A 26,548-nucleotide genomic window follows, 5' to 3' on the forward strand; every position below is an offset into this window, starting at 1 on the left:
TTGAGGGTTAGAATTTAACTCAGGGCTAAATTAAAATTGTTTAGGCTAACAAACTTTGAGAGAGCTGAATGGCTAGGAGTATTAATTTTGCCTAAATTCTCTAAGAGATTGACTCACTTGCAAATTTTTCTTGAATTCTCCTCTAAATGGAATCCATGCACAGGACTACATTTTATGGTCTTAACACTTCTTAATGCCTAGAAATTTTATGATAAAAATAAACTCAAGGAAGTCTGTATTATAGAAGAGGCCTGGATTTGATCAACGTTTCCTGTTAGTTCACTTTTGCCTTTGAAAACTTTAGAGAATGTGCATCTCCCCTGAGGATACCTAGAGGCCTAAAGCATAATCACAAGCAGCCCTGGGCTAGGGAAGAGCGTGAGTGTCGGGGGTGGAATGAGATTCTGTGAAGTAATAGGAACAAGAGAAGCATCGCTGTGCTAACGCTCATTCCGGCTGAGCCCAACGCAGCTCAGATGCGGAGTGAACCTGCTTCTCGCTCGGCGCTCAGTGACCCGCGTGGTGTCTAGACTCCTTGTGGCGGGAGAGAACCAGCGCCTAGTCTCTCCTCGTTCGCGGACAGGTTTTAAGATCGAGATAATCCATGTACTGGAAATACACGGATTCTGGTCCTTGGGAATAGCAGGCTTGAATGATCCTGGCCAGTGCATTCCCCGTCTAAACAGCACAGCCGGGTTTCCCTGGAGAGGAGGGACTGGGATGATGCAGGGACTGGGATGATGTGGTCCTGCGGCCACCAGGCTGGACCTGCGGGAAGACACCGGCCACTTGGTGCAATGCCCTGCGTACGTCTGAGCGTGAGCCCAAATCCACGGTATAAGAGGATCATTTGACCTCACTCGGAAGAGGAACTGAAGGGATAAGAAGCCGAATAAGAAAATAAATCCTGTCAATTCTCCCCCTAATCCCTGGCATTTCCCTAACTCTCAACCCTGTTAAGGATGAAGGTCTACACTGAGAAAAAATCATTTGGGTTTTTTTATACTCCGTAGTGTCAGCCTGTCCCCCTCTCCCTTCTTAGCTTCAGCCACACATGAGGGGAGGGGGAAGGAGAAGGGAGTTGGGGTAGAGGATAGAGATGAAGGCGGCTTCCACTGCAGCTTCACGTAGGTTGGCGTGGTGGCGTGTTACGCAGTGTTCAGTACTGTCGGAAACTAAAATCTGAGATTTTTATTTTTGGAGATTCTGTATTTTCAAAGCTAAAAAGCCTTCCCCCCCCTTCCTCTCTCCTCTTTCCATCCAAAGGTAAACCCACATGGTTGAAATAGTTGAATAAACGTTTTAATAATTTTGTTTCTATTTTTGTAGAACTTGACCTCTTCCCTGAATTGATTGGAACTGAAGAAATAGTCAAGGTATTATAGCTATTTTCATATTACAATGTTTTAAAATTAAAAAGTCTTTTTTCAGTTATTGGCTAGATTTCAGATGTTGCATTAATCAAAGTTTGTGCGGCATTATTCATTGTAGGAGTTAGTTGTTGAGCTTCGTAGGTAGGCATGTAATTGATATACATGATTCCTCCACGGAAGAGTTGGAAGACACTTTGATAGTATAATAAAAAAAAAAAAAACAAAAAGGTTGGTGATAATTTAAAAAGTGAACTTTCAAGATAATTACAGCTATAAACTATAACTCAGAATTTTTTCAATGTTCAAGTTTTTCTAAAAGACTAATATTTAACCAATTCTTAACATTTCTGCAGTTTATTTATAAATAACTAATGGTTGACAGATTGATCATAAATATGAGCCAAAATATAGGTTGTATATACGCTTCTGCCCATTGAATCTAAACAATTGTGTTTGGATTATTCTTATTATAAATGTTTGTTGCTAACATAACGTCCTATAAGTAAATAAGTATTTTAAAAGATTTATAAATTTTAACATGAGCTTAATTTTTAAAATTGAGACAAAATGACTGGCGCATCTTCTGTCTCACCCTACAGCCAAATGTACTGTTCATCGTAACTGAAATTATGTTAAATGCAGGTGCTGTTCTTAATGTAATACAAATGTACACGTATGTATGTGTGTGTGTGTGAGGCCATAGAGCATGATAACTAATGCTACTACTATCTGGCAATAAATAAATAGCAGCTAGGTTGTATTTTCACATGTAGAATTATCTCAATAATTTTTATGTCTTATAAAAATTAAAGGATTAATTTATACACAAAGGATTATTCTACCAAAGTGAGCAGTCTACCTTTCAACGAGAGTTCACAAAATCCAGCCAAGGATACCTTTGTGTGTGTCTGTGTGCCTACACATGGATAGGTGTAAACCTAGCCGCGATCACCAGGGTGCAGACTGCCGGCTTCTCATTGCATCTTCACACGGTAGAGAGCAGAGCAGAAGCAGCAAGGTCTCTCATGACTCTTCCTAGAAGAGCATTAATCCCATTCATGAAGATCTACCCTTAAGACCTCATCTAATCTCAGTTACTTCCCAAAGGCTACACTTCCTAATACCATCACTCTGAGGGGTAGGATTTCTACATAGGAATTCAGGGAGGCACAAATATTTAGTCCATGCATGACACTATTCACTACCATGGATTCATGCAGGGATGAATGTTGGCAAATTCCTGGAACGTATCTGTAATGGTTATTTATTCATTCATTCATTCATTTCTGAGAGACATAGAGAGAGAAAGAGGCAGAGATGCAGGCAGAGGGAGAAGCAAGCTCCCTGCGGGTTCCAGGATAGAGCCCGATGTGGGACTCTATCCTGGAACTCCAGGATCAGCCCTGGGTCGAAGGCAGGCACTCATCTGCCAAGCCACCCAGGGTCCATGTAATGGTTTTTAAAACTGAATTTGGAAGCCAATAGTTTGGGCGATGTTTCTTAGATTGTCTTCAAATAAAAATGCATTATTTTGAAGGATAAAGTATCTCCAGCATGATCCAGGCCTTACAATAAAACTTCCTAAATTGAAGCTGTGAAGAATAACAGGTGTGACACAGTTCAAAACCATAGTGGAAGAGAGATCCACAGTTACTTCATAAGAAAATATAGGAAGGAGTATACATTAAAATATTTGTGGTTTCAGGTTTGTATAAAGTAATCATAGAGGATGAATGATGTGTTCTTGAAGTGTTGACATGAGGTCACATGCCTTCATAGAGATCTACAAGATGTGGTTAGGTAGGATTAATGAATGGCACCTCATTTTCATCACATTTTTAAAAAGATTTCTTTATTTAGTTTAGAGACTGAGAGCGTGGGCAGGGGGCAGGACCAGAGGGAGAGGGAGAGAGAGTCTCAAGCAGACTCTGCACTGAGCACAGAGCCTGACCCAGGGCTCAATCCCATGACCCTGAGATCAGGGCCTGAGCCAAAACCAAGTGTTGGATGCTTAACCAACTGCTCCATCCCAGCACCCCCATTTTCATTAGATTCTGAGAGGTATATGAACACAGTTTAAGATTCAGATTCTTTCTCCTAAAATTGTTAGTTCTTATTGTTAGAACTTAACAATTGTCATTGTTAGTTCTTACTCAGTTTTCTTCTTTTAAGGGATGTGACTTTAAAAGATCTGACAAGTGACAGTCCTGCGGGCCAACAGAGGTAGCCCCTTGATCCCTCCGGCTCTGAGGGATCTGAGGATCAGGCTGGAGGAAAAGCCAGGCCGGGAGCCCCCTGCCCAACCCCCACCCCTCAGGCCCCTTTGGAGTCTCCAGCACCCACCCCCCATGTGATAAATGTCCCAGCCCCATGGGTTATGTTGTGCGGCCAGATTTGACGTTAACCGTCACGCCCTGGCTGGGTGTTTGAACAAAGTCCCTAAATGCTGCTGAGGCTGACGGGGGCAATAGCAGCGGAGGCTGGTCTTTGAAAGCCGGTCGCCAGGGTGGGGAGAGCAGGTGAGGAGACCGGCTCCGCTGCAGCTGTTTCATGTCCACCAGTCCAGGTGGTGACCCGGAGTCTGCGGCGGGGACAGGGCTGCCGCGCTGCGTGAGGGGTGGCCGTTTCCTTTGCTTTCTCTGGGGGTGAATGTGTGCGTATGCTCTCTTCACACCTTTTTGGGAAGCAGAGAGAAGGCTGGGGACGAGGGCAAGCTGGAGTGGAAGCCTGGGGACCTGGGCTCACTGCTGCCTTGCCTCCCCTTGTGTTCCCCTAAAGGGAAGCACGGTTCACAAGGAGATTCACATCCCAGGCTTCAGAGTGACAACAGCATGTCCCATAGCCTACCTGGACAACACCTGTGGCCGTTTCATTTTCAAAGCACATGATTAGACATGTCATAAAAATGCACAGTTAAAAAAGAAAAAACAAACAGCAAAAACCATGGGTCTTGGTTGACCTCTAGCCAGAGTGCTCCTGGGCCACGACAGTGACAAGTGTTCCTGAAAGACTGGGTCACCCCAATGGTGTTTCGAAGGAAAATATAAAATTAAATACCTGGTGCTAGAAGCGTACTTTGACAATTTGTCTTTAACAAAGTATCTATGGGGCACCTGGTGGCTCAGTTGGTGAAGTGTCTGGCCTCTTGGTGTTGGCCCAGGCCATGGTCTCAGGGTCCTGAGATCGAGCTCTCCGTCAGGCTCTGTGCTCAGCTGGAGTGTACTTGTCCCTCTCCCTCCACTCATCCCCTCTACTTGCTCTCTCTCTCTCTCAAATAAATAAAATATTTTAAAACAATAATAGATGTTAATTAATTGGCTTTAAATAAAAAATTTTTTAAATATAAAAGAAGATGATGTCCACCTATGTCTTGAGTGGAAAATATTTAAAACAAAATGAAAAGCCAAAACTTCTAGTTGTAAATCTTCCTCTTATGTTGACTTAGAAATTATGACTTATTCTGAATGCATCCAAAGAAATATCCTGAAAACGCAACTAGTTGGATCTTTGAAATAAATTGTTCCACTTCATATTATAAGAAGCTAATTGCTATTGAGTTGTTGCCAGAGGCACTGAACAGAGAAACATGAAATAAGTGCCGTGCTGAATAACGCTGTCGATAAATAGATTATAATGCACCTTTCTTTCAAAGCTGTGGTGCCTATTAACTTAATTACTTCCACGCATTAAAAATAAAGGCAGCCGTAGGCAGGGTGTTTTCATGGAGTTCACGGAGTGTCCTGGAAGGGGGATGAGAAGGGTCCTGGGCTAGAGGCAAGGCTTCTGCGGGCGGGAGCGGTCTGAGTTCCCCGGGGGGAGGTGAGCGTACAAGGTGAGCCGTACAAGGTGAGCCGGACAAGGTGAGCCGCACAAGGTGAGCCGGACAAGGTGAGCCGGACAAGGTGAGCCGCACAAGGTGAGCCGTACAAGGTGGTGAGCCGGACAAGGTGAGCCGGACAAGGTGAGCCGGACAAGGTGAGCCGCACAAGGTGAGCCGTACAAGGTGGTGAGCCGGACAAGGTGAGCCGGACAAGGTGAGCCGTACAAGGCAGTTTAAGGCGTCATTGCGCATTCGGGGGCTTCTTCTTATTTCCTTAGGTTCCATTAAACCTCGTTTGCTTTTCAAAGGAGGAAGAAGGGGGCAAAGACAGCGGAGAGGACGCTCTCGTGAGTCCCGGCAGAGACAGCGCCACAAACCACATAAGGAGGAAGGAGCCCCAGATTGCGACCACAACCAACTACAACCACGTGGGGACCCAACACAGTGAGGCCAAGACCCGGCGGCCCCCAGCGAGGGGAGGCGGAGCCCCCGGGCCCGGTGTGCGCCGCACCTCCCAGTGGGTCACGGCGCCGGCCCCCCGCGGAGGGGTCCCCTGGACACCCGGGAGCGCCGCCCGGCCGCCGCCTCCCACGCCTCCGCAGCTGCACCTGCCGGGGCCCGCGGGGTCGGGAGCCGAGTCCCCGGAGGCGTCCACCGACCTGGGCGAGGAGGAGGGCCTGCTGACGGCGCTCGGGCTGGCCCCGGGCGCCGACCACTCCGCGGGCCCCAGCGCCGCAGCCCCGCCCGCGCCCCGGGCCCCGGCGCACGACGGCCTCGCGCCCCAGCCCGCGGGACCCGCTCCCGGGGAGCCAGCCGCGTCCGGCTCCGGGGCCGAGGAGCCCCCGCCCGACGCCGCCTCGGAGGCCGGCGGGGCCGGCTCCGCGCAGCCCCCGGCCCCGCGCCCCCCCGCGACCCCCGGCGCGCACGGGCCGCCCTCCGCCGGCGCGGCCCCGGCCCCGACGGCGCCCCCCGGACGGCAGGACCCGGGCCCCCCGCGGCCCCCCGCGAGCGCGGCGCACCCGCCCAGCACGCCGCCCGGCTCCCACGGTGAGACGCCCGCCCGGCCTGCCCGCGCTAGCCCGGCCCGCCCTCTAGCCCCCCCGCTGCTTGCCGGCCGGACCCGCAGCGCCAGCCCTGCCGCTTCCAGCCGCGCCCCGGCCCCGGCCCCGGCCCCGGCCCCGCATGCCGCGCCCTGTGACTCCGCCGCCGCCGCCGCCGCTTCCCCGACGCTTGTGCTGCCCGCAGCCCCCGAGCGCGGCCCCGCGGCCCCCGCGCCCCCCGCGCCCCTGCTGCTGCCCCCGCCCGGCGCGTCGGGCGACGGGGACGCGGACGGCGACGCCGACGCCGCCGACTGGTCGGGCGCCCCCGCGGACAGCGCGCTCCCCGCCCCCGACGGCCGCCCGGGCCCCGCGATGCCGCGCGCCGCACCTGTGCCCCCGGGGCAGGCGGGGCCGCGAGCCGAGGCCGACGTCGCGCTCCGCCCCGAGCCCGCCCCGCAGGCGGTGCCCGGCGCCCCGGAGGACGCCCCGGAGGACGCCCCGGAGGACGCCGTCGGGGTGCGGCCCTCGCGGGCCCCGGCGCAGGCCCTCGGGGCGGCCGGGCCGACCCCTGCGCTGCGCGCCGCCCCCCGCGAGCCCGCTGCTGCCCCCGCCCCGGCCCCCGCCCCGCCGCCCCTCTGCGAGCCGTCGGCCCTCCCCGCGGAGCCGCTGCAGCCCTCCCTGCGGGCCCCCGAGGGGCGCGCCGCGCTCGCCACCGCCCCGCCCGCGCCGCGAGAGCCCCCGACGGCGGGCAGCCCAGGGCCCGGGCGCGGCGGGGCCGCCTCGGGGGGAACCGCGTCCGCCCCCGGGGCCCTGGGGCCCGCCGCTAACCCCCAGGGTTCAACCGCGTCTCATGCAAGTGAGAAATCCTTCGAACCGCTGTGGCCGAGTCGCCAAAGTTCGCAGTGGGCTCCGTCCTTGCTCAGTGAGGAGCCGCTGCCCACGGCCAGGCTGCAGGTGAGCCATGCGCTCGCCCCGGGCGGAAGGCGGGCACCTGCTACCCCGGCCTTACTCACCAGCGAGCTCCTGTATCCCCATGAGCTTCTCACCTCCACCGACGGGTCCCTGGCCCACGAGGCGTTGGCTGGGGCTCCGGCCTCCACGGCCAGTCTGCAGGTGAGCCATGCGCTCGCCCCAGGTGGAAGGCGTGCACCTGCTACCCCGGCCTTACCGACGACTGCGCCACCGAGCACACTCACGAGCGAGCTCATACATCCCTATGAGCTTCTCACCTCCACCGACGGGTCCCTGGCCGACGAGGTGTTGGCTGGGGCTCCAGCCTCCACGGCCAGTCTGCAGGTGAGCCATGCGCTCGCCCAGGGTGGAAGGCGTGCACCTGCTACCCCTGCCTTACCGACAACTGCGCCACTGAGCACACTCACGAGCAAGCTCGTATATCCCCATGAGGTTCTCACCTCCACCGACGGGTCCCTGGCCGACGAGGTGTTGGCTGGGGCTCCGGCCTCCACGGCCAGTCTGCAGGTGAGCCATGCGCTCGCCCCAGATGGAGGGCATGAACCTGCTACCCCAGCCTTACCGACGGCTGCGCCACTGGGCACACTCACGAGCGAGCTCATATATCCCTATGAGCTTCTCACCTCCACCGACGGGTCCCTGGCCGACGAGGCGTTGGCTGGGGCTCCAGCCTCCACGGCCAGTCTGCAGGTGAGCCATGCGCTCGCCCCAGGTGGAAGGCGTGCACCTGCTACCCCTGCCTTGCCAACGACTGCGCCACTGGGCACACTCACGAGCGAGCTCATATATCCCCATGAGCTTCTCACCTCCACCGAGGGGTCCCTGGCCGACGAGGTGTTGGCTGGGGCTCCAACCTCAACAGCCAGTCTGCAGGTGAGCCATGCGCTCGCCCAGGGCGGAAGGCGTGCACCTGCTACCCCTGCCTTACCGACAGCTGCACCACCAAGCACACTCACGAGCGAGCTCATATATCCCGATGAGCTTCTCACCTCCACCGAGGGGTCCCTGGCCGACGAAGTGTTGGCTGGGGCTCCAGCCACCGTGTCTGACTCGCCTGTAACGGCCCGTCATTCTGTTCCCTCAGGAAGTGTGTACGCTTCCATCACAGCTGTCCCCGCCGGCACACAGAGCCCTGTCCCCACAACCAAGGTGCTCCTTCCTTCCAAACCAGCTTCCGGGCAGATCCCGAGTGCTGGGGCTGATGGTGGTTTAGTGGGTGGTGGTGACGATGGGGATTCTGACGATTACGACGACGACGACGACAGGGAGAGAGACAGCCTGGCCGTGAGCAGGTGTATGTGGTGCTCCTCCTATAGAGAATCCCAGGAAAGGGTAACGAGCGAGGCAGACCCCCGAGAGGGCAGTCGTGGGGATCAGGCCGCCCCGACCTCAGGGTCACTATCTGAAAGCTCTGCGGAAGACAATAAAGGCACAGGTGTGACAGCAGACAGTCAGGCGGACCCGCAGAGAGGCGCTGAGAAATCCCCGCCAGCGCCCGAGCCGCCCCAAGAGCCCCGGAGCGGGAAGCAGGACCAGGACCCTCAGACCGGGAAGGCCCAGCCTCCTCGCCCCCCGGAGCCCGGAGCATGGGCCGTGGTTGCCGGTGACGAAGAGAGCGGCTCAGGGCACGCCCTCATGGATAACCTGAATGACAACGACACCTCCACAGATTTCAGTTTTCCAGACATTAATGAGAGAGATGTGGATGGGGGCCTGGAAGCAGGTGACTCAGAAATGCCCCCCAGATCCCCTCAGTCCTCCACGCCGACGGTGACTAGCAGGCACTCGGAAGTATTCAACATTTCAGAGGCAGGTTAGTTCTGGATCCGAGAGATAGACCGAGCTGTGGTGGTTTTCTTCCTCCAAAAATAGAAAAACCATGGAAGGAGGCAGTGGTAAAGTGGCACATCGTTTTGTTTTTGAATCAAGACATTCGACATATCAATTTACAGTTTTTAAAGTATTATTTTACTCATTTCAAACGAATACTCGACATGCTTTGGTAGCAGAGAGAAAAAAACGTTTTTTATTTATTTAAATTTTTCATATTCTTCAAGATGCCAGTTCCATGTAGGAGCAATTATGTGTGTGCAATGCATTTTTAGTATACTGCCTTTTAAGTGATAGACTGGAGTGTGCTGTTTTTGGACAGTTTAACTTTCATATTCACTTATGTTCTAAAGTAAGATGTGATCTAATCTCGCTGAATGATGAAGTGGATGATTAAATTCTGATAGTAATATGATAGAAACACCTCTCTGACCCACCCCATGGAAAAGATATGATAGTCTGCACATCCACGTCAGCCTGGGGAGCTTTAAAGGGTTCTGTTGCTGAGTTTTGAGAGTTAATGCTAAGATCTTTTTTTTTTTTTTAAGGTTTTAATTTTTTCAAGTCGTCTTTGTTTGGTTACCCTAATGTTGCCTAAAGAGGGCAGTGTGAACTAACAAGATACGTTCTACTTTGGACTTGCAGTGATTCGCCTTTCTAAGAAGTTAGAGAATGGCATTAATATGCATAGTCTGTATAGGTATTGTATGACAAGATGTAAAACACTAGAACATTCTCTGTAGAAATGCATTTCATTTGTTAATGTATTTTATGCAAATTAGTTTATTGGCCAGCTGTTTCTCTGAGCAGATTACCTGCAACATATATAATACAGATGTTTGTTTTAAATACCAATGGGGAGAAAGGGAGATTCAATACCATTAAGCATATGAAATACTAGGTAATTTCATTGAGTTGATCGTAGGAATTTTATAGTTTGTTAAATTTTAAGGCATTTAAAAAATTAACAATGAAAATATTTAAATCTCAACATAGTAAGTCAAAAGATAGTTTAAGGTACCATCTTGTAATCTTATTTCATAGATGCAGATACTTTAAGCCATATCATAGATACCAGTCTCATTAGGACATTTTTTTCTCTTTGTTATTTCCATCCTTTGAATTAGTTGTATATTTTTCTTTCAGTGCAGCAGCAATTAAAAGTTTGTACATTTTGATAGAGAAGTTTTTCTACATTCTGACTTGATACCTATTTAACATTGCATTCCAGTTTAAACATTACACTCTGATATGTGAGAATGAATAATGAATCCATAGGTCACCATATTCATTAGTGTTGCCATATATATGATTGTTATCTGGCTTCAATTATAGTACATGGTTTTTTTTAAAAAAAAAAACTATTAGATTTATTTTAAAGACATATTAGGAATTCATCCTTTTTTTTTTTTTCTATCTTACTAGGTAGTAACATCATCAGTATGTCCTTGCTAGATTATGCTGTTATGGAGAAACTATATATATTGCAAAGTGCCAAACCTAGAATTATCGATTAAAACTTAGTAATTTCTTATCAGTGCACTAATGTGATTAATTATGAAGAGTATGTTCTCCCACTGATGAGGAGAAAACAGTAGGAATATAACTTCCAATGTTACCAGGTAACATAATTAATGGAGTAATAAGATCAAACAAATTAGGGAAAAATTCTTGTCTACTTTTAATACTGTATCTGTCTTATAAAGTAATTGAATATGCCTCCTTATCAAATGCAACAGGCTAATTCTGAAACTTATTATTTTATTATGCACTTCTAGAACGTAGAATAACTTATGAGACATGCTCCCTAAAACCAAGTAGATGAGGCAACAAATATGAGTATCTGCAATTTATGAAGGCATAAACTGAGACCCAGAGATACTAAATTACTTGATTCAGGTCTCAAAGGAAGTTAACGCAAAACTGAGACTGGAATCATGTGTTGTTGGTGTCCATCTCTTAGAGACTATGCTTTCATCATTGAGGACAATAAAATATATATGATGCTCAATTTGTAATGCCAAAATTATACTGTTTTATTTTAAAAATGTATTTTGAAGTATTGATCTTATTTATGTTTACTAGTCATCTGTTGGAAGATTATTGTCCTATTTAGGTAACTCATATACGCTACTGAACCATATCAAAATAGGTATTTTAGTCTCAACTGATGAATCTAAAGATCAATACCAGTAGTCGTTCCTCACTGCAACATGTAAAGCAACCAGTTGATCATACTTCTTTTTTTTTACAAATATATTTTTTGAATTTTATATATTTTATTTTTTAAGATAATCTCTGCATCCGACGTGGGGGTTGAACTCATGACCCTGACATTCAGCACTAGCAGACACTTAGCTAGCCAGTATTATCTATATTTTCATGTAGTATCTCATCTCGAATAAAATACCTGGGTTTCCTAATATGTAATTACCATGGATTTATCATTCTGACTCCTCAGTAAAAAGGTTCATTTTAAAATCAGGCCTCCCAGAGAACTTACGAGTAAAGTCTGTATCACAAGATTTTATGTGTGTGCATGTGTGTATATAGTGCATGTGTATAGTGAGTGTGATATATATGGTAATTTGTTACATATTTTATGTGTTCTGTATCTTACATATATATCACATATGTGATCAGATCTATCTCATATATACGTATGCACGTACATATATAAGTGAGATATGTATTTACATACATGCATATATATACACACCTATGTGCATATTTCTATAAATATTTGTGGTCACATAATTATATAAGCTCACGTTGTATATAAATTAATGTACATTATTGGTTCTCAAACATTAATGTGGATCAAAATCACCTGGAAGACTTGTTAAAACACAGATTTCTAGGCCTTACCCACAGAGTTTCCGATTCAGCATATTTGTGATGGTTGGCATGGGGCCCCAAATTGGCATTTCTAACAAGTTCCAGGTGATGCCAATGCCAATATTCTGGGAACCACATTTCAAGAATGAATGATTTAGATAATGATATTAACTGCCATTTGTAATTTCTAGGTACCAGGGACTTTACGAAGTGAATTATTTCATTGTTTAGCCTCAAAATGTCCATTTAGGTAACAATATTATAGTCAAGAAAAAAAAGTGAAGACAATTATGTATTAAAACAAGATCCTTTCTTGAATTTTATAAAGAAACTTTCAGTGCATTCACCATCAGATTATTTAGGCTTCTAGATGAGCCTCATCACAATGTGTAATGACCAGAGCATACGATTAACAGAATAGAAACTAAAGCTTGGGTCTCTCACAAGAATATTAACTACAGCTGAGGGATCAGTTGATTTACAGTATTCCCAATTTTTACTCAGTGTTACGATTTTTTAAGTCACACCTTTGGATTCTACTCTTTTCTAGCAAATGCATCCATAATTAGAAGAACAAATGTCTAGGGAAATTTGGGTGTCCTTTGTCTACGGATACATTTCTTCAATCAATGGATTAAATTCTTGACCCTTTCTGCTTCATCTTTCAGAAGGAAGCCACCATTTTAAATCTGCAGCGCTCTGCCGTTAGGTATACTTCAGGGCTGTATTTGTGAATTTAATTACTCCCAAATTTATTCTGAAACCTTTAAATTAAATCGATTCCCTTTGTCTCATATCAACTAAAGTGAGTTGCTTGGCATAAAAGCACCTCATGTGCCTCATGTGTCTAGAAAGCAATATAGACTCTCGGGGGGCACGTCAGTGTGGTTCTTCCAGAACTTCTGCAGGCACACGGTGAGAGCTTTAACTCCGTAGCAGTGTCAGCATATCACAGCAGAGCACTTCTAATGTCCAGTTGCCTTGGTTCGCCACTGCACATACCTCAAAGTAGAAGGGAAGCATTGTGACCGGCCGCAGATACGCTGAAGTTCTGAAACTCTTTTTAGCAACTTGGAAGGATTGCCCCAGATGCAATGATTTCAAAAGTGCTAGAACGATAGTGTACCCAACTGGTCACAAAAATAGTCATTTGCTGTCACCTTAAGAGAAACCTACATTTAAATTTTTAATAGTTTTCTGGATTGAATGGTTATCTTAATGTACGAAGGGTTATTCCAAGATTCCCTCTTTATGGAATTATTAATTGCTCCTAGCTACTTACTTAATTGCAGGATCAGAAACATTTTATTAAAATTACACTTGGAAAAATCAAGATGATTTATGGTACAGTAAGTCGCATTGTTTTTCCTGGTCATTTTATTTAAAAACTGGATCGTTTTCTTATTTTAATACTTCTGTTTTCTTTTTAGCAAACCTTTCAAGGCAGTGTTATGCTCATTTCTTGCCACAGCACCCGTACCTAGGTGCCAGTCTCTGCTCTGATAGCCTGCCTTACTTTTTAAACCTTGTTTTACTTAAACCGGCTTGTAAAGGTAGACATTTTTTGATTTGAAATTGTAAAGGTAAGCAACAGCAATGAAGGTTGCGATTACTCGGTTGAAAAACGTTGTGACTTTTTCTTAAGCCTCAATATCAACTCTCTCAATTTTCTCCAACTACAGAGGCCAGTAATAGTAGCCATGAGTCTCGTATTGGTCTAGCTGAGGGGCTGGAATCCGAGAAGAAGGCAGTTATACCCCTTGTGATCGTGTCAGCCCTGACTTTTATCTGTCTAGTGGTTCTTGTGGGTATTCTCATCTATTGGAGGTAAGTTGAGTGCTTGTTGTAGAAATGTGCTTCATAAAGCTTAGATTTTGCCTGTTTTTTGACCTGAAACTTCTTCAAAGCATATTTATGATTCTTGTTACTTGATAGGTACCATTAATTTATGCATCTACCATTAATTTAACTGTGAATACAGTGATTCTGTAAATCCAGAGACCTAATAAGCAAAGATTTGGTTGTTCTCCATACTTCCATGAAACAACTAAAGTTGAAATGGAGGAACTCTGGCTTCAGTTAATATTGAAGACCGTATTTCGACAGTGTACTTTCATATTAATCTAATTAACATTCAAACGTTATCGTAGCATTTAAGGTAAATCTAAGCTTCTCCACCTAAATGTTCCAGCGGTTACAATCTCAAAAGCTATTGTCTAGAAAAACGTAATTTTTGATACAGTAAAAATACAGTTTATTTACAATAGTGGATTTTATACAAGCTGCGCATCAGCAGCATACTAATAACAAAAAGAAGATAACCCATACACAAAAGTAAAAATCAAGCAATTAAAATATTAATATAATAAGAAAATAAAGATGATGACTATATTAAGATGCATGGGATTTTAAAGTTAATTATAATTTGCTTTGAGGATGAAATATAACTTTGCTGTCACCAATATCCTTTTTTTTTTTTTACCAATATCCTTTTAAAACTTTTAAAGGACAAAGAAAATTGCACCCATCATAAGCTTCCTGTCCCATAGCAAGCAGAACACACTGCAAATTAGGGGGTTTACTGGGGAAGCCATATAAGTCAGTCTAACTATTATAACCGTGTCCTGGAAAACAAAACCTTTATGATGATATAAGGAATCATATCCTGGTAATTTCTTCCTTTGTTTTAAAAGAGACTTTTGTTCAAAGGCTCTATAATTGATTCCTTTTTGTTTAGCAACATTTTTCTACAAGTTCATAAAGACCACTCTTGATGTGTTATTCTAAACTATATTCTCTCAATTTATTCAAAAATATTTACCGTGTTTATGGACTATTTGCTATGTGTATAGTACTGTGTTGACTACTGTGGAAAATATAAAGAATGAATGAATGAATGAATGAATGAAAAGTGAATGAGTCACTATGGCTGAGAAATGTATGCTTATTGAGGATTTCCCATGAAAAGTTTATAACAAACTATATAGAAGTGTACACATGACAACTGAACTCTAGTGGTGGGAGTGGTCAGAGAACAAGGGGTCTCAAGAGGCCAGGATGACAGTAAATGTAACAGGTAGGGCTTGCGTGCCACAGGACCCAGGTGGAGGTAAGAGAGCAGCATTCAGGCAGGGACCCCGCCAGTGGGAGCAACAGGAAGCAGGGGTCCTGAGCGCGTCTGACAGTGACGTCTGGAGCACGCGGTTGCATGTAGTTGGACGTCGGTTGACTAGAGCAGAGCGTTTTCATGACCAACTGCTTCCTGTCTGACCACCTTTACAGAAGAGAGTAAACTGCAGAGAACAGATCCTCCTTTTGCTATGATATAGGAGTCGGGAGGCTATTTTGTCCATAACGTGACGCAAACAAAGCTGCTCTCTTAACTGATGCCTGTAGTTACTGGGGACTCTTTTTTTTTTTTTTTAATAGAAGATTCCATGCTCAGCAGAGTAGCATGAACGCAGTGCAGAATCCATAAATGTTTGCTCAAGAAGAATTCATATTGCTTTTCTCCTTACTCCCCACTGGATTTGTTGGCCAAACTTTATACCAACATCGATTTTGCGTTTGTTCAGATTACGGGTTTTTATCTCATCTGACTTTTCCCTGCCAAACCAATTTTTTGAAGTTAATTGGAATTAGAGTTAATTTTTTAAAAGTGAGATGGAAAATACACCCAAATTCTACTTCATAATAAATGGTGTTAGAATAAATTTCCAATAAAAATGTCAGATGGTTTCAGTTATGATGTTGAAATAATTAGAATGAGGATTTTAATCTTTGTTACTTAATATTTCAAGGTTACTTTTTGCAAATTTGAAAGTGTCTTATTTAATATGATTTGGTATTTTATGGAGAATTAAAATCTGTAATGGTTTTTATAGTCTATTAATAATGGGTCAACTGATCTGTATTATGTGATGAAGAAAGAAATTGCCAGTTGAAAAATACTAAGTTGACCTTCACCAATAAGATGTTTCTCTTTTCCTCCCAGATAACACTTTAGGTACCTTGAATAGAGTGCATTAGCTTAAAATCTGAGCACCTTGACGACTTTATGTATATATTTTATATCTATCATCACGTTCTGATAAAATTTGTCACTTTTTACTTACCCATTTAAAATTTAACATATCTGTCCTTTTCACATCCATTTGAAATGAATTCACTTCAAAATGTAACTTTTTAGATCAGTAATACACCAGGGGTATTAGTTGGTGAATCACAAAATGACAGTGTTAGTAAATTCTTCACGGTTTTTGTGAGATATTCAAATTCTGATGTAGACCCGTGTGATTTCACTAGCTAATATGAAAATATTTTAGACCTTTGTGGAAAGAAGTCCTAATAGTGACTCAGTCCTTATGAGATTTCCTGAGCCGATATATTTAAAGACTATATTTAAAGCCGATATATTTATATTTTTCTAACCTAATTTCTTAGGAGAAAAAGTAATTGTAAAGTGGTAAAAATGAGTCTTTTCTTTTGTCTCTTCACCTAACTCAAGGCAGTCCCCTAGGTTTTGTGTAAAACTTGGGAGAAAGCATGTTGTAGCAGGAAGACAAGAAATGTTAGAGGTGAGGAAAGCTGGGTCCCTTTCCCGGTTCTGCCTGCCATTTGTTCTGCGGTCTTGGACATGTCACTTATCCACCTATGAACTGGTTTTCCTCTCTCTACCATTTTGGGGGAAGGTTCACTAGATCATTTCTAAGACTGCAGTCAGACCTTCTTTAGGGTTTCTGTGATGCATGCAGCATAATGAATAAATGTGGTTCTATTTGTGTAAGGATCCAAAAAAATGGAATAATAATTACACATTTCTAGCTCTTAATTCTAAATACTGTGATGAAAAGGTGTAAATCAAATAATCAGATTAACATTGATTGATAGGACCTATGTCTACAAGTTTAAAACAGTCATCACTTTTTTCATCATGGCTGAGTGATAATTAGCAAGAGACATAGTTATCAACACTTAGCACATAGACGTGAAGACGTTCGCTGCTTGTACAGAACAGATGGACTATAGATATTGAATCTTGTCATACATTAAATAATATGCCTTGAAATTATTTTCCAGATGTTTTAAGGTAGGATTTACATGAGCCAAATCGTTAAGTTTCTAAGTTGCAAAATGACGTCAAGATGGAAGATTTTCAAAAAGTTCTTTTTAAAGAAGACAAAGGGCAAACTTTTGGGAGCTTTTTTTTAACAGTTGGAACCTAAAAAATACCAAAGGTATAATCAACAAAATAGCACTCCATCAAAAGCAGTATGGAAAAGAACTTTATGTAGACAGTTGTTTTAGCTTTGGGGAGTGGGAAGAAAAGCAATATGAGTTCTCTCTTGATCTTAAATTCAAATTTATGAGTCACTAAGGATAGCTACCAACCCAGAATGGAGGCCTCCGGTTACCATGCTGCCCCCGGGAGAGTGTCACTTCCGGGATAGAACTGCACTATCAAGTATACTGAAGCAATATGTTATGATCGTCATCAAGAACTTATCCTACACTATCTTAATTTTAACTTTTCCAACTTACAGAGTTTTTTTGGTATGATTTTATAATAACCCTTTTGTTGCTTGTTAATACAAGTAACACCATTGGACCATATTTGCTTAAACCAACAAATATTTACATAGCTTACATAGCTAAAAAGAGTAGAGCTGGTATTTGCACAGATGATACGATGAACATTAAACATAGTAAAGCCTAATACCAATAAGTTTTAATTTACCTTTTTCTGTTCTGTGAGGTCCTGCCTTCTTCCCATTTTCTCAGACCCATCCTCTCTCTATCCACCTATCCATCCATCCATCTTCCTCTAGTTATATATGTTTCACCTCCTTCTCCCAAATGTTTTGAGATTTTAAGTTATCCCATTTGAGGCTCAGGTAGGCAAAAAGTCTAGGATGCAGCTGAATTACCTGTGGTTGGCCCCATCTTTTAAAAAATGTAATGAGGATATAGGCACAAAACAAATATATTGCAAAATCATAACCCTAGCTACCAATTAATAAAGTTTTTTTTTTAATTATGTAGAGTTCAGGAAGTGAAGGTCATCCTTGGATTAGTTAACCATATTTTTCAAAATAGTCTTTGTCAAGGTGAGGATGAGTGGAAGTTTGTCTTGAGGGCAGTGAAAACAGAGAAATGGGAGTGTTAGAGGCTACTTAGGATTGAGAACCTTTATCACAGAGAAGATACCACCGAGCTGTCTTTAAGGAGGTTAGTATTTCCCTGGCATATTCATGAGTGAGGCGTTTTGATCAGGAGAAGCAGAGTTTTTTTAAAGATTTTATTTATTTGTCTGAGAGAAAGTGTGCGCACAAACAGAGGGAGAAGCTGGCTTCCTGCTGCGCAAGGAGCCCAAAGTGGGACTTGATCCTAGGACCCTGGGGCCATGATCTGATCCAAAGGCAGATGCTTGACCAACTGAGCCACCCAGGCGTCCCAGGAGAACCATGTTTTAAAGCAGGGGAAAGAAACCCTGAGTGAAGGCAGGACAAGGCACGTTCAGTGATCTGCAACTTGTATTATTGGAGTATAAACTTCAAGGAGAAAGTGAAAACAAGTGAGGGCCATAGAGGGGTAGCATTTAAGTGCTGAAAGATCTTAGGTACCAGTATCTAACAGTCAAGTACAGAAATAGAACCAATATGGCCAAGTAACAGGAAGATAGATTTTTGGCTTAATACCAAAAAAATATCAACAGTAAGAGGCATAACAGTGGAACAGTGGGTACCATTTAGAGGTACTTAGAATGAGTTCTCAGTTAGCATGAGAAAGAAATATCTAGTCACTCGAGATGACTCATAAAGCAGTGAGGTCCTTGTCACCAGAGCTAATCTTTATGTGTCAGAAAGAGTCTTAACATCTGCTGTGATATTGCACGAGGTCCCCTAAGACATTTTACGACTTGAAGATTCATTGAAAAATAAATAGAAACCCTTTTCCTAGCCTTGGTAATCTGCATTTTAGAGGAATCAAAGAGACTTAACTGTGATCCTGAAAGACGTATCAAACCCAGTGTTTTCCTATCAGTGTGTCTGGACATGCTCCATCTGTGGCTGCACAGAGACACCAAACTTCCCCTGGAGTCTCTGCTCCAGCCTGCTTGCAGGGGTGCTCAAATGCAGACTTTCAGCTGGGTAGTTTCTTTACCGTGAGACCTGTGGCCCTCATCCCTCCCATTCTCCATGGTCGGCTGTACTCTTTTCCGCTTTCCAGGCTGTGAACCTAGCTCACATCCCTTCAACACTTGATTCCACATGCACTCCCCTTCCTCCTACACTGCCTGTTCTCCCTTAAAGACATTCTCGTGTTCTCTTGGTGATACGTGTCCTCTTATCAAATGCTTACACGATCACAGCAGAGGGCTAGTCTTTACTATGCACATCCTTGCTTTTGGATTTTTTTTTTTTTTTGCCTGTGACATTAAGGTTATAAATAAACTATAGAATTTTATACTACTCATAGCAGTAAATTCATTGGGCAAATATTTGGGGCACCTACAACTTTAAGATGTAGGGCACCTGCCACTGTTCTTCGCGCTGAGGACCAACACTGCGTTGAGACCAAGCACCTTGCCCTCGTGAGGCTTCCATTCTGATGAGGAAGGACCGACTAAAACCTCACGAGGCAAATACATAAGTAAGGAATTTCAGAAAGTGACAAGTGGCACAAAGCTGACATTAGGGAGAGGAATAGTGACTTGGTGGGATGAGCTGATCCTTTTAGCTGACGTGGTCAGGGAAGGACGGTCACAGGAGGTGGCATATTAGCCAGTGCAAATATGCTCGGATGGAGGCAGGCAACAAAAAGGAAGGTCAAGAGCCAAGGCCCCAAGGTGAGCTGATGGTGCCTCTTGGTAGAAGACACAGAGGACCAGTGTGGACCTGAGGCCAGGAGAGGACACCCCTGATGTAGGTGGGGGACCAGGTCATGGAGGGTCTTACAGCCCTTCTTGAAATAATTGACTCTCATTCGAATTCCACTGGGAAGCCACTGATGAATTTTATGCAGGGAGCCGATTACTGAAGGAATATTACAATTGAGGTGTGTCCTATAAGAACAAATGTTATGTTAAAGCTCCTTAGAATAAATATCTTGTAGCTCGACTCTTAAATGGAAAATGAGATTGGCATTTTTACTCAAACAGATATTTCTATTTAAGCCTAACCACTCATGAATAATATTTCAAATAAATTAAATGACCCACGTCAAAGAGTGTCATTAGCAGTTTTAATTATCTAAATTTTTTTAATTAAGTACGGTTTGCATTAGTTTAAAGCAGCAGTTGGTTCTTTGCTCTTCTCAATAGTTTGTGGTGTGCTCTTACCAGATGTTACTCTTATTATCTGAATGAAAATAGATTCAGGTGACATTGTAGGTCATAGTTGTCGCTGATTCCAAATATATTCATTCTCAAAACCCTCATCAACAAGGCTAGCATCTGTTGGAAAGAAAATCACGCCTGTTTTTGGTTATATGCTCATTATTTCCTCACTTCGTTCTGTCCTTACTGCATTATCATACTCACAGTATAAGGCGGTCTTCCTTTTTCATCAGAATATCACTGTAGAATTACATTTCTACAAGTCAGAGCTACCTTTTGCTAGCAGCTGAATATGCTCAGAAAGGTATGCTCACTGGAATACTGAGTGAAAAGAGCTTCGGACGTGGTTTCTTTTCCCCTCCGGTCCAGTCCAAGGGGGCAGGACCCCCTGGTACATAGCAGCAGAGGGAGAGTGGCTCGGGCCCTGAGGTGTCCTGATCCTGGCAAAATCCTGTTTGGCACCAACCACGACCTCAAATGCCATCTCTGCTTTCAGGGCGTCTGATATCTACTCACCCGTGTGCGTCTGGCACACGTACAATCGAGATAAATTTGGAGGCCGTGAAATTCTTTAATACTTTGTGTTTTGTAAAATAGATGTAGCTTTCCATTCACGCTTTAATTCTGGAAGTTTCTGTCATAATTTTCAAGCAGCTCCGAAGTGGCCTTATGGCAACTGGTACCTAAATTGCTTTCTTTTCTTTCCAGGAAATGCTTCCAGACTGCACACTTTTATTTAGAGGACAGCACATCCCCTCGAGTAATATCCACACCTCCAACACCTATCTTTCCAATTTCAGGTAATAGCGTAAGGTGTGACCACGAGTAACTGGTAGTTGTTGAATGAAAAGCATAATGCGGGAAGGGTTGTCCTTACTGGAGTACTTTGCAAATGGCTCTGATGTGGATGAGTAAATACTTGAGCTGCCCAAAATGTTTATTACAGCCGTGTATCAGGCGCCAAGGTTTCTATCTTGTTCTTAATAGTTTTGAATATTCTTGGCCATATAAGCTATATGGCCAAGTAACTCATGATAGTCAGCTGTAGTCTGTTAACACAGGCATAGCGATAAAATATAATTGGAGGCTGACCTTCAGTCATTTCCAGTGCCTTAATGGAAACCTGAGCAACAAAAGTCAGACCAAACTGATGCAGTACGGGTGGCTAGGACAAAATAACAAAAATAAGGATAAAGCTTAGTTTCTTTCTGATCCTCTGGATTTATGTGAAAAGAACTTCCTTCACTACAGTAGGAAAAAAAGAAAACCAACCCTATAACTAAAAACTATAAAGTGGTGGGAGTAGAAGAAAAACACGAGTGCACGAAGAATGTGTAATTGCCTGAAATACTTAAAGTCACGATGTCAAACAGCTTGAATACCGACTATTTTTATCAGAACTTACCTGGTTAACAATATTCAGGAATTAACCAGACATCCGCTGACCCTGGAGTTCACAGACACTTATTTGATTAACATTTCATAACATTTCAGAATGAAAAGTGATAACAAAAAAGGAATTGCCTAGAAATATGTGAACCGTGGAAGAAGTCCTGGAGGTTAGAGGATAACACAAGGACACAGAGAACCACCAAACCAGGGAAAACAAAAGGAGAAATTCATCGATGTGGTTATGTTACAGAGGCCTCTTTTTCAATTGTCTGATGATACTCTATATGTTATTGTTAGAGGCCCAAGTTCCACAAGATGTTATCTTCTGAAATCTCATGATCTAAAAAATATTTTCAAAAAAACCCAACAACAAACAAAAAAACAAAGAGAAGCATTTTCTGTGTGATTTTCAGTGGGCATAGGAATTAGAAGTGTTTGGCTCTTTTTCCTCTTTTATCCACTCTGAGCCTTTAGATACCACTTATTTCTGTTTTTCTAGTTTATATTAAAATTCTGTACCTTTCTTTTAGTACAGCACCCTTTCTCATTAACATGTTAAGGGTTTTGAGATTGACAGTTCTCGGGTACCTATTGCGTTTTGACTCTTTTCCCTTTCATGGCTCTTCTACAGGTGCTCTCAGCATGGGTAAGCAAGCTGACATGCAAGTTCTTCCCAAGTCCCATATCACTTATTATTAACAGTAAATAATCCCAAGTCAGGACGCAGGTCCAGGAACTCCAGCATCCCCTGCTGTACTTCTCAGAACACGTGTGACCGAGGGCATTTCCTCACGTCACCCGCGCTCCAGATCACCCAGATACCTGCCTTTCCACAGAACATAGGGAATTAAAAGGATATGTTGGTCTCACTTACTTGCAGACCAGTTTGTGAAAGAAATGACCAAAACACATGACTGGAAATAGAAAGTAGTCAGTTTGGTCGTGAAAAGAGGTTAGCTGTGCAGGCGGCATCTATGGGCTTGAGGGACCGTTACGGGAAGAGCTAATGACTTAGACGTGACAAGTTATTTCTGTTTTCTTGTCTAATTATAAACGCTCCTTCCAGGCAAGATCCTTCTGTAGATGTGAAGGCAGGATTACACCTTTGTTTAGTGCTTCTCAAGCTTAACTGGCTAATTCAATTTTAGTATTCAGGTACACTCATCTAAAAGAGAGAACAGATGGATTCTACTTTTCAAAAAAATCGACAAATTCTTGGTAACTGAAGCTTAAAAATATTAAATGGCCTAGATGCTGAACATCTGTTGATGTAAATAAGTGTTTCTCGTGAAATGTGTTTGATGTTTCCTTGTCAAAGAAATCACTTGTGAAATTGCATACTGTGAACTAGTGATATGTTTAATCTAAGAAAGTCTTTCTAGAGGGGGGAAAAAACAGAGCCAGTTAAAATAATTTGGCCCCTTCACAATTAATTAACAGATCCAATGACTTTGTTTACATAGCATATTTTCAAGTTAGAGTTCTTGAAATTTTACATATTAAAAGTCCCAAAGGTTTTTGACATTATCCTTAATGAATAGTCTGCATATCAATGTTTTCTATTATTTATAGAGAAGGAAAAATGTTTTCAAATGTAAACATCTGACTAACTGTAAAACATTAAACTGTAATTTTATGAAACTAAAATTACGCTTTATATTATGTTTAGTTCGGGGTAGAATTGAAAATATATTATTTCTGCATTTTTTTTACCCAGAAATCACATTCGTGTTAAATGTGTTAATGTAAATTACAACTTCTATTCATGTTAAAGAAAATCACCCACAAAAAGATGGAGTCCATTGATAAGACATGAGGCTTTGGTGGCATTCATTATTTAACATCAAAAATTAATTCTTATTTCTTAAAGTATGAAAGGAAAAGCGATTCATGATCAAAGCAGAGTTGTGAAATGCAAATGATGATTGACAGTAAATTTGGAGAAAATTGATCGTTGCTTGATGTTTCATTGGAAGCTGCGGTTCCCTCAGGAATGTAGAAATAATTAAACTTTGAAGTTGTTTTAGAAGAAGGCATTTTATAAATCTTTATAAATGACAAGCATATTCCTTTCTGACGAATTATCCTTTGCGAACTAATTTTTTTTTTTTTTACTTAGATGATGTTGGGGCAATTCCAATAAAGCACTTTCCAAAGCATGTTGCAGACTTACATGCAAGTAGTGGGTTTACTGAAGAATTTGAGGTATGATTTTAATATGTCTATTTTAAATTATATGGAAAATAGCAAATTTAAAAGATTCAGCGGTAGGCTATTTCTTGACCTAAAGACATTGAAACCATTTTCACTTCTAGGAAGAATATTATTAGTTCTGTAATCATTTATGTGTTAGGAGATGTGTTATGGTTATCATATAATTTAGAAAATTGGTTTCCCATTTTAAAAACCAAGTGGTACTCGTAGAAAAAAACATTGTTAATTTTCTCCCATGAAGTACAGAATTCCAGTATTATTATTTTAATCTGAATTAGTAACACTGATTCCTTTTAATTTTCTAAATTATATAAATTATACTAAACTACTAAATTTCATAATTTTCAACCAAAGTACATATAAACTCTTAGTTGTAAGTATTATACCAGTGTAAATGCAGAAGCATTTATTATACAAGGTCTAATAAATATTAAACAAGGTAAAGTCCTATCTTCTCCTCAAGAAAATATGCAATTCTAAAAAACATTTGAACTGCACAATCACTAAAAATGTTTCTAGTAATATCCATAAAATACTCGTAGAAGAGGCAGAGAAATTTGCTGCAAATTTACCATGGCCCCCTAAACTATCGGTTAAACAGAGTTTTCAAAATAAGTTAGAGTTAACAATGACAACTGCAAAAAAATAAAGTTGACCAGTATTGAGCACTCCCTAACATGCCGGTCATTGGACTAAATGCTTCTACATTCAATCTTTACCCAACTCTGGAAGTTATTTGTTTTTATTTCTGTTCATATTACTGACGAAATCAACTTCCACAGAAGTCAGTTAACAACCCCTAAATAGCAGAGCTGAGACACTTACCATGAGCATCGAGTAATGTGTAGAATTATTGAATCATTATACTGTACATCTGAAACTAATATAACACTGCATGTTAATTATAGTTCGATTTAAATAATTAATTTTTAAAAATGGCAGGACTGGGATTCAAACCTAGGTCTGTAATTTTTTTTAACTTAAATTCTATTTTCTATGCTGGTAAATTGAATTTAAATTTTAAAAAAAGAATTAAAAAATAGAAATAATAAAAATTAAAACATACTTTTCGTTCCAGCAAGCAAGGGATCTTTAGCCTCCCCTCTAATCCCTCTGCTCTAGGAAACATCACATTACTTTTCTGTCTCCCCTCTTAGAATAATCCCCACTCTCCGGAAGTGCTCTATGGACCTCCTTGTTTGAAGCACCTTGAGCTCTGATCCTGAGCAGAGGGTGGCCCACTTTCCCCATTGCACCTTGTGACTCCTGCTTCCCAGGAGTCACATCAGCTAAGATGTATTTAGGGAAGGAAAATGCCATAAATTAGAAAGCTTTAAGAAATCAAAAGAAATAGAAGTGAAATGTGATGTGTTTTCGCTAAATTAAAAATAATAGAAGCCAATTCACTTAATCTTAAAAGAAATCTAAGTCATTGAAATCATAGAAAGCAGTATGAGGTAATACTAGGTGGAATAATATAAAGAATTATATATTTAAAACACCAAATTATTTGTTTCTTACCAGAATAGAGGTTAGAGGGGAGGTGGTACTACGTTAGCTCACAGAAACTATCAGACTCCCATCAAACAAAATTGTTATTGAAAGAGGGAGAATATGACGAGGATGGGGCTCGTTTCCCAAATGTTAAAAACCACAAGAAAAAATAGACAATTTATAATAAAAGTTGCTTATAGCATATGCACAAAGGCAGATTTGTAGTGTTTATGATTATAAAATCATTTTCAAGAATGTTAAGCCAGCTCATGATAATTAAATTAATAAAATAACCTCATGTAAAAATGTGTATTCTTAATTCCATTGCTTTTAACTCACAGTCTGATTCAAGAAAATGTTTCATTAACTTAGTAATTAGCTTAATAACTAATAATGCTATGCCTTTTAAGTGGTTCAGATATTAAATTGTGTATAGATCTAGAGTCAGAATGGCTTACTGCAAAAGAGGCCTTAAAAACTTACTGCGGGAGGCTGGGCCATTTGCTGATGAGTCAGATTCGTATTTGGGTTATACACTTTCTCAAAAAGTATAAAGCTTTCATGTTATTATCTTATATTAAATAATTGTAAGTTCCTACCTAATGTACTTAGAAAACATCTCTGAAAAGGATTTTAATTCATTTTAAAAGATAATTGGCAGAATAATTTTTGTACCCATCAAAGTTTAAATTAAAAAGAAATCTGCTAGTTAAATATGTTGAAAGTAATGCTGTCTAAATTTTGTTTCAAAATGATACAGTATATGTGATAAAAAAAAAAATCTTAGAATTGTTAATGCTCTGATAGCCCTAAATCTGTTACAAACCACCTAATAGGAAGCTGTTTACTCTTTAAAATTACTCTAAACAAATAAAAAAAATGTGTCACTAATTTAGAGTTTCAAATAGTGCTATAGTGGTCAAATAAAATTATATTTGGATATTAGCAAATCTAATACAAGAAAACGTGTCATCAAATAGATGGTTTTTCTCATCTGCATTTTTATATTCGTATTATTATACCACTGTCCCCTTTTAAAAGTTATTTTTTTTTCCTTTTACATAATTTTAAGGTTCCAAATTGTTGGAAGTTTTGATGTGCATGCAACTGTTTGAAACATTCTGTTTTGTTACTATTTGACAAATGTATTTATTGCATGATCATAGTTTTCCATTGTAAACCTAATATGAACGCTTTTTTTTCTCATTTGTCGTGTGCTGTGGAATTTGATTTCTTT

General features: G+C 42.2%; 1 protein-coding gene across 1 annotated transcript in view; it reads left to right on the plus strand.

Annotated features, from left to right (window-relative positions):
• Positions 1 to 26,548, plus strand: part of PTPRZ1 (protein tyrosine phosphatase receptor type Z1) — a 173,136-nt gene that overhangs the window by 122,003 nt on the left and 24,585 nt on the right. Inside the window, exons 11-15 of the mRNA XM_055314632.1 lie at positions 1,330 to 1,376; positions 5,502 to 9,018; positions 13,556 to 13,700; positions 20,920 to 21,011; positions 23,723 to 23,808. Of these exons, the coding sequence (XP_055170607.1) occupies positions 1,330 to 1,376; positions 5,502 to 9,018; positions 13,556 to 13,700; positions 20,920 to 21,011; positions 23,723 to 23,808 (3,887 nt within the window). The remainder of the gene's footprint in view (positions 1 to 1,329; positions 1,377 to 5,501; positions 9,019 to 13,555; positions 13,701 to 20,919; positions 21,012 to 23,722; positions 23,809 to 26,548) is intronic.

This window comes from Nyctereutes procyonoides, unplaced genomic scaffold (assembly GCF_905146905.1).
Source record: "Nyctereutes procyonoides isolate TBG_1078 unplaced genomic scaffold, NYPRO_anot_genome, whole genome shotgun sequence".
NCBI classification, from domain to species: Eukaryota; Metazoa; Chordata; class Mammalia; order Carnivora; family Canidae; genus Nyctereutes; species Nyctereutes procyonoides.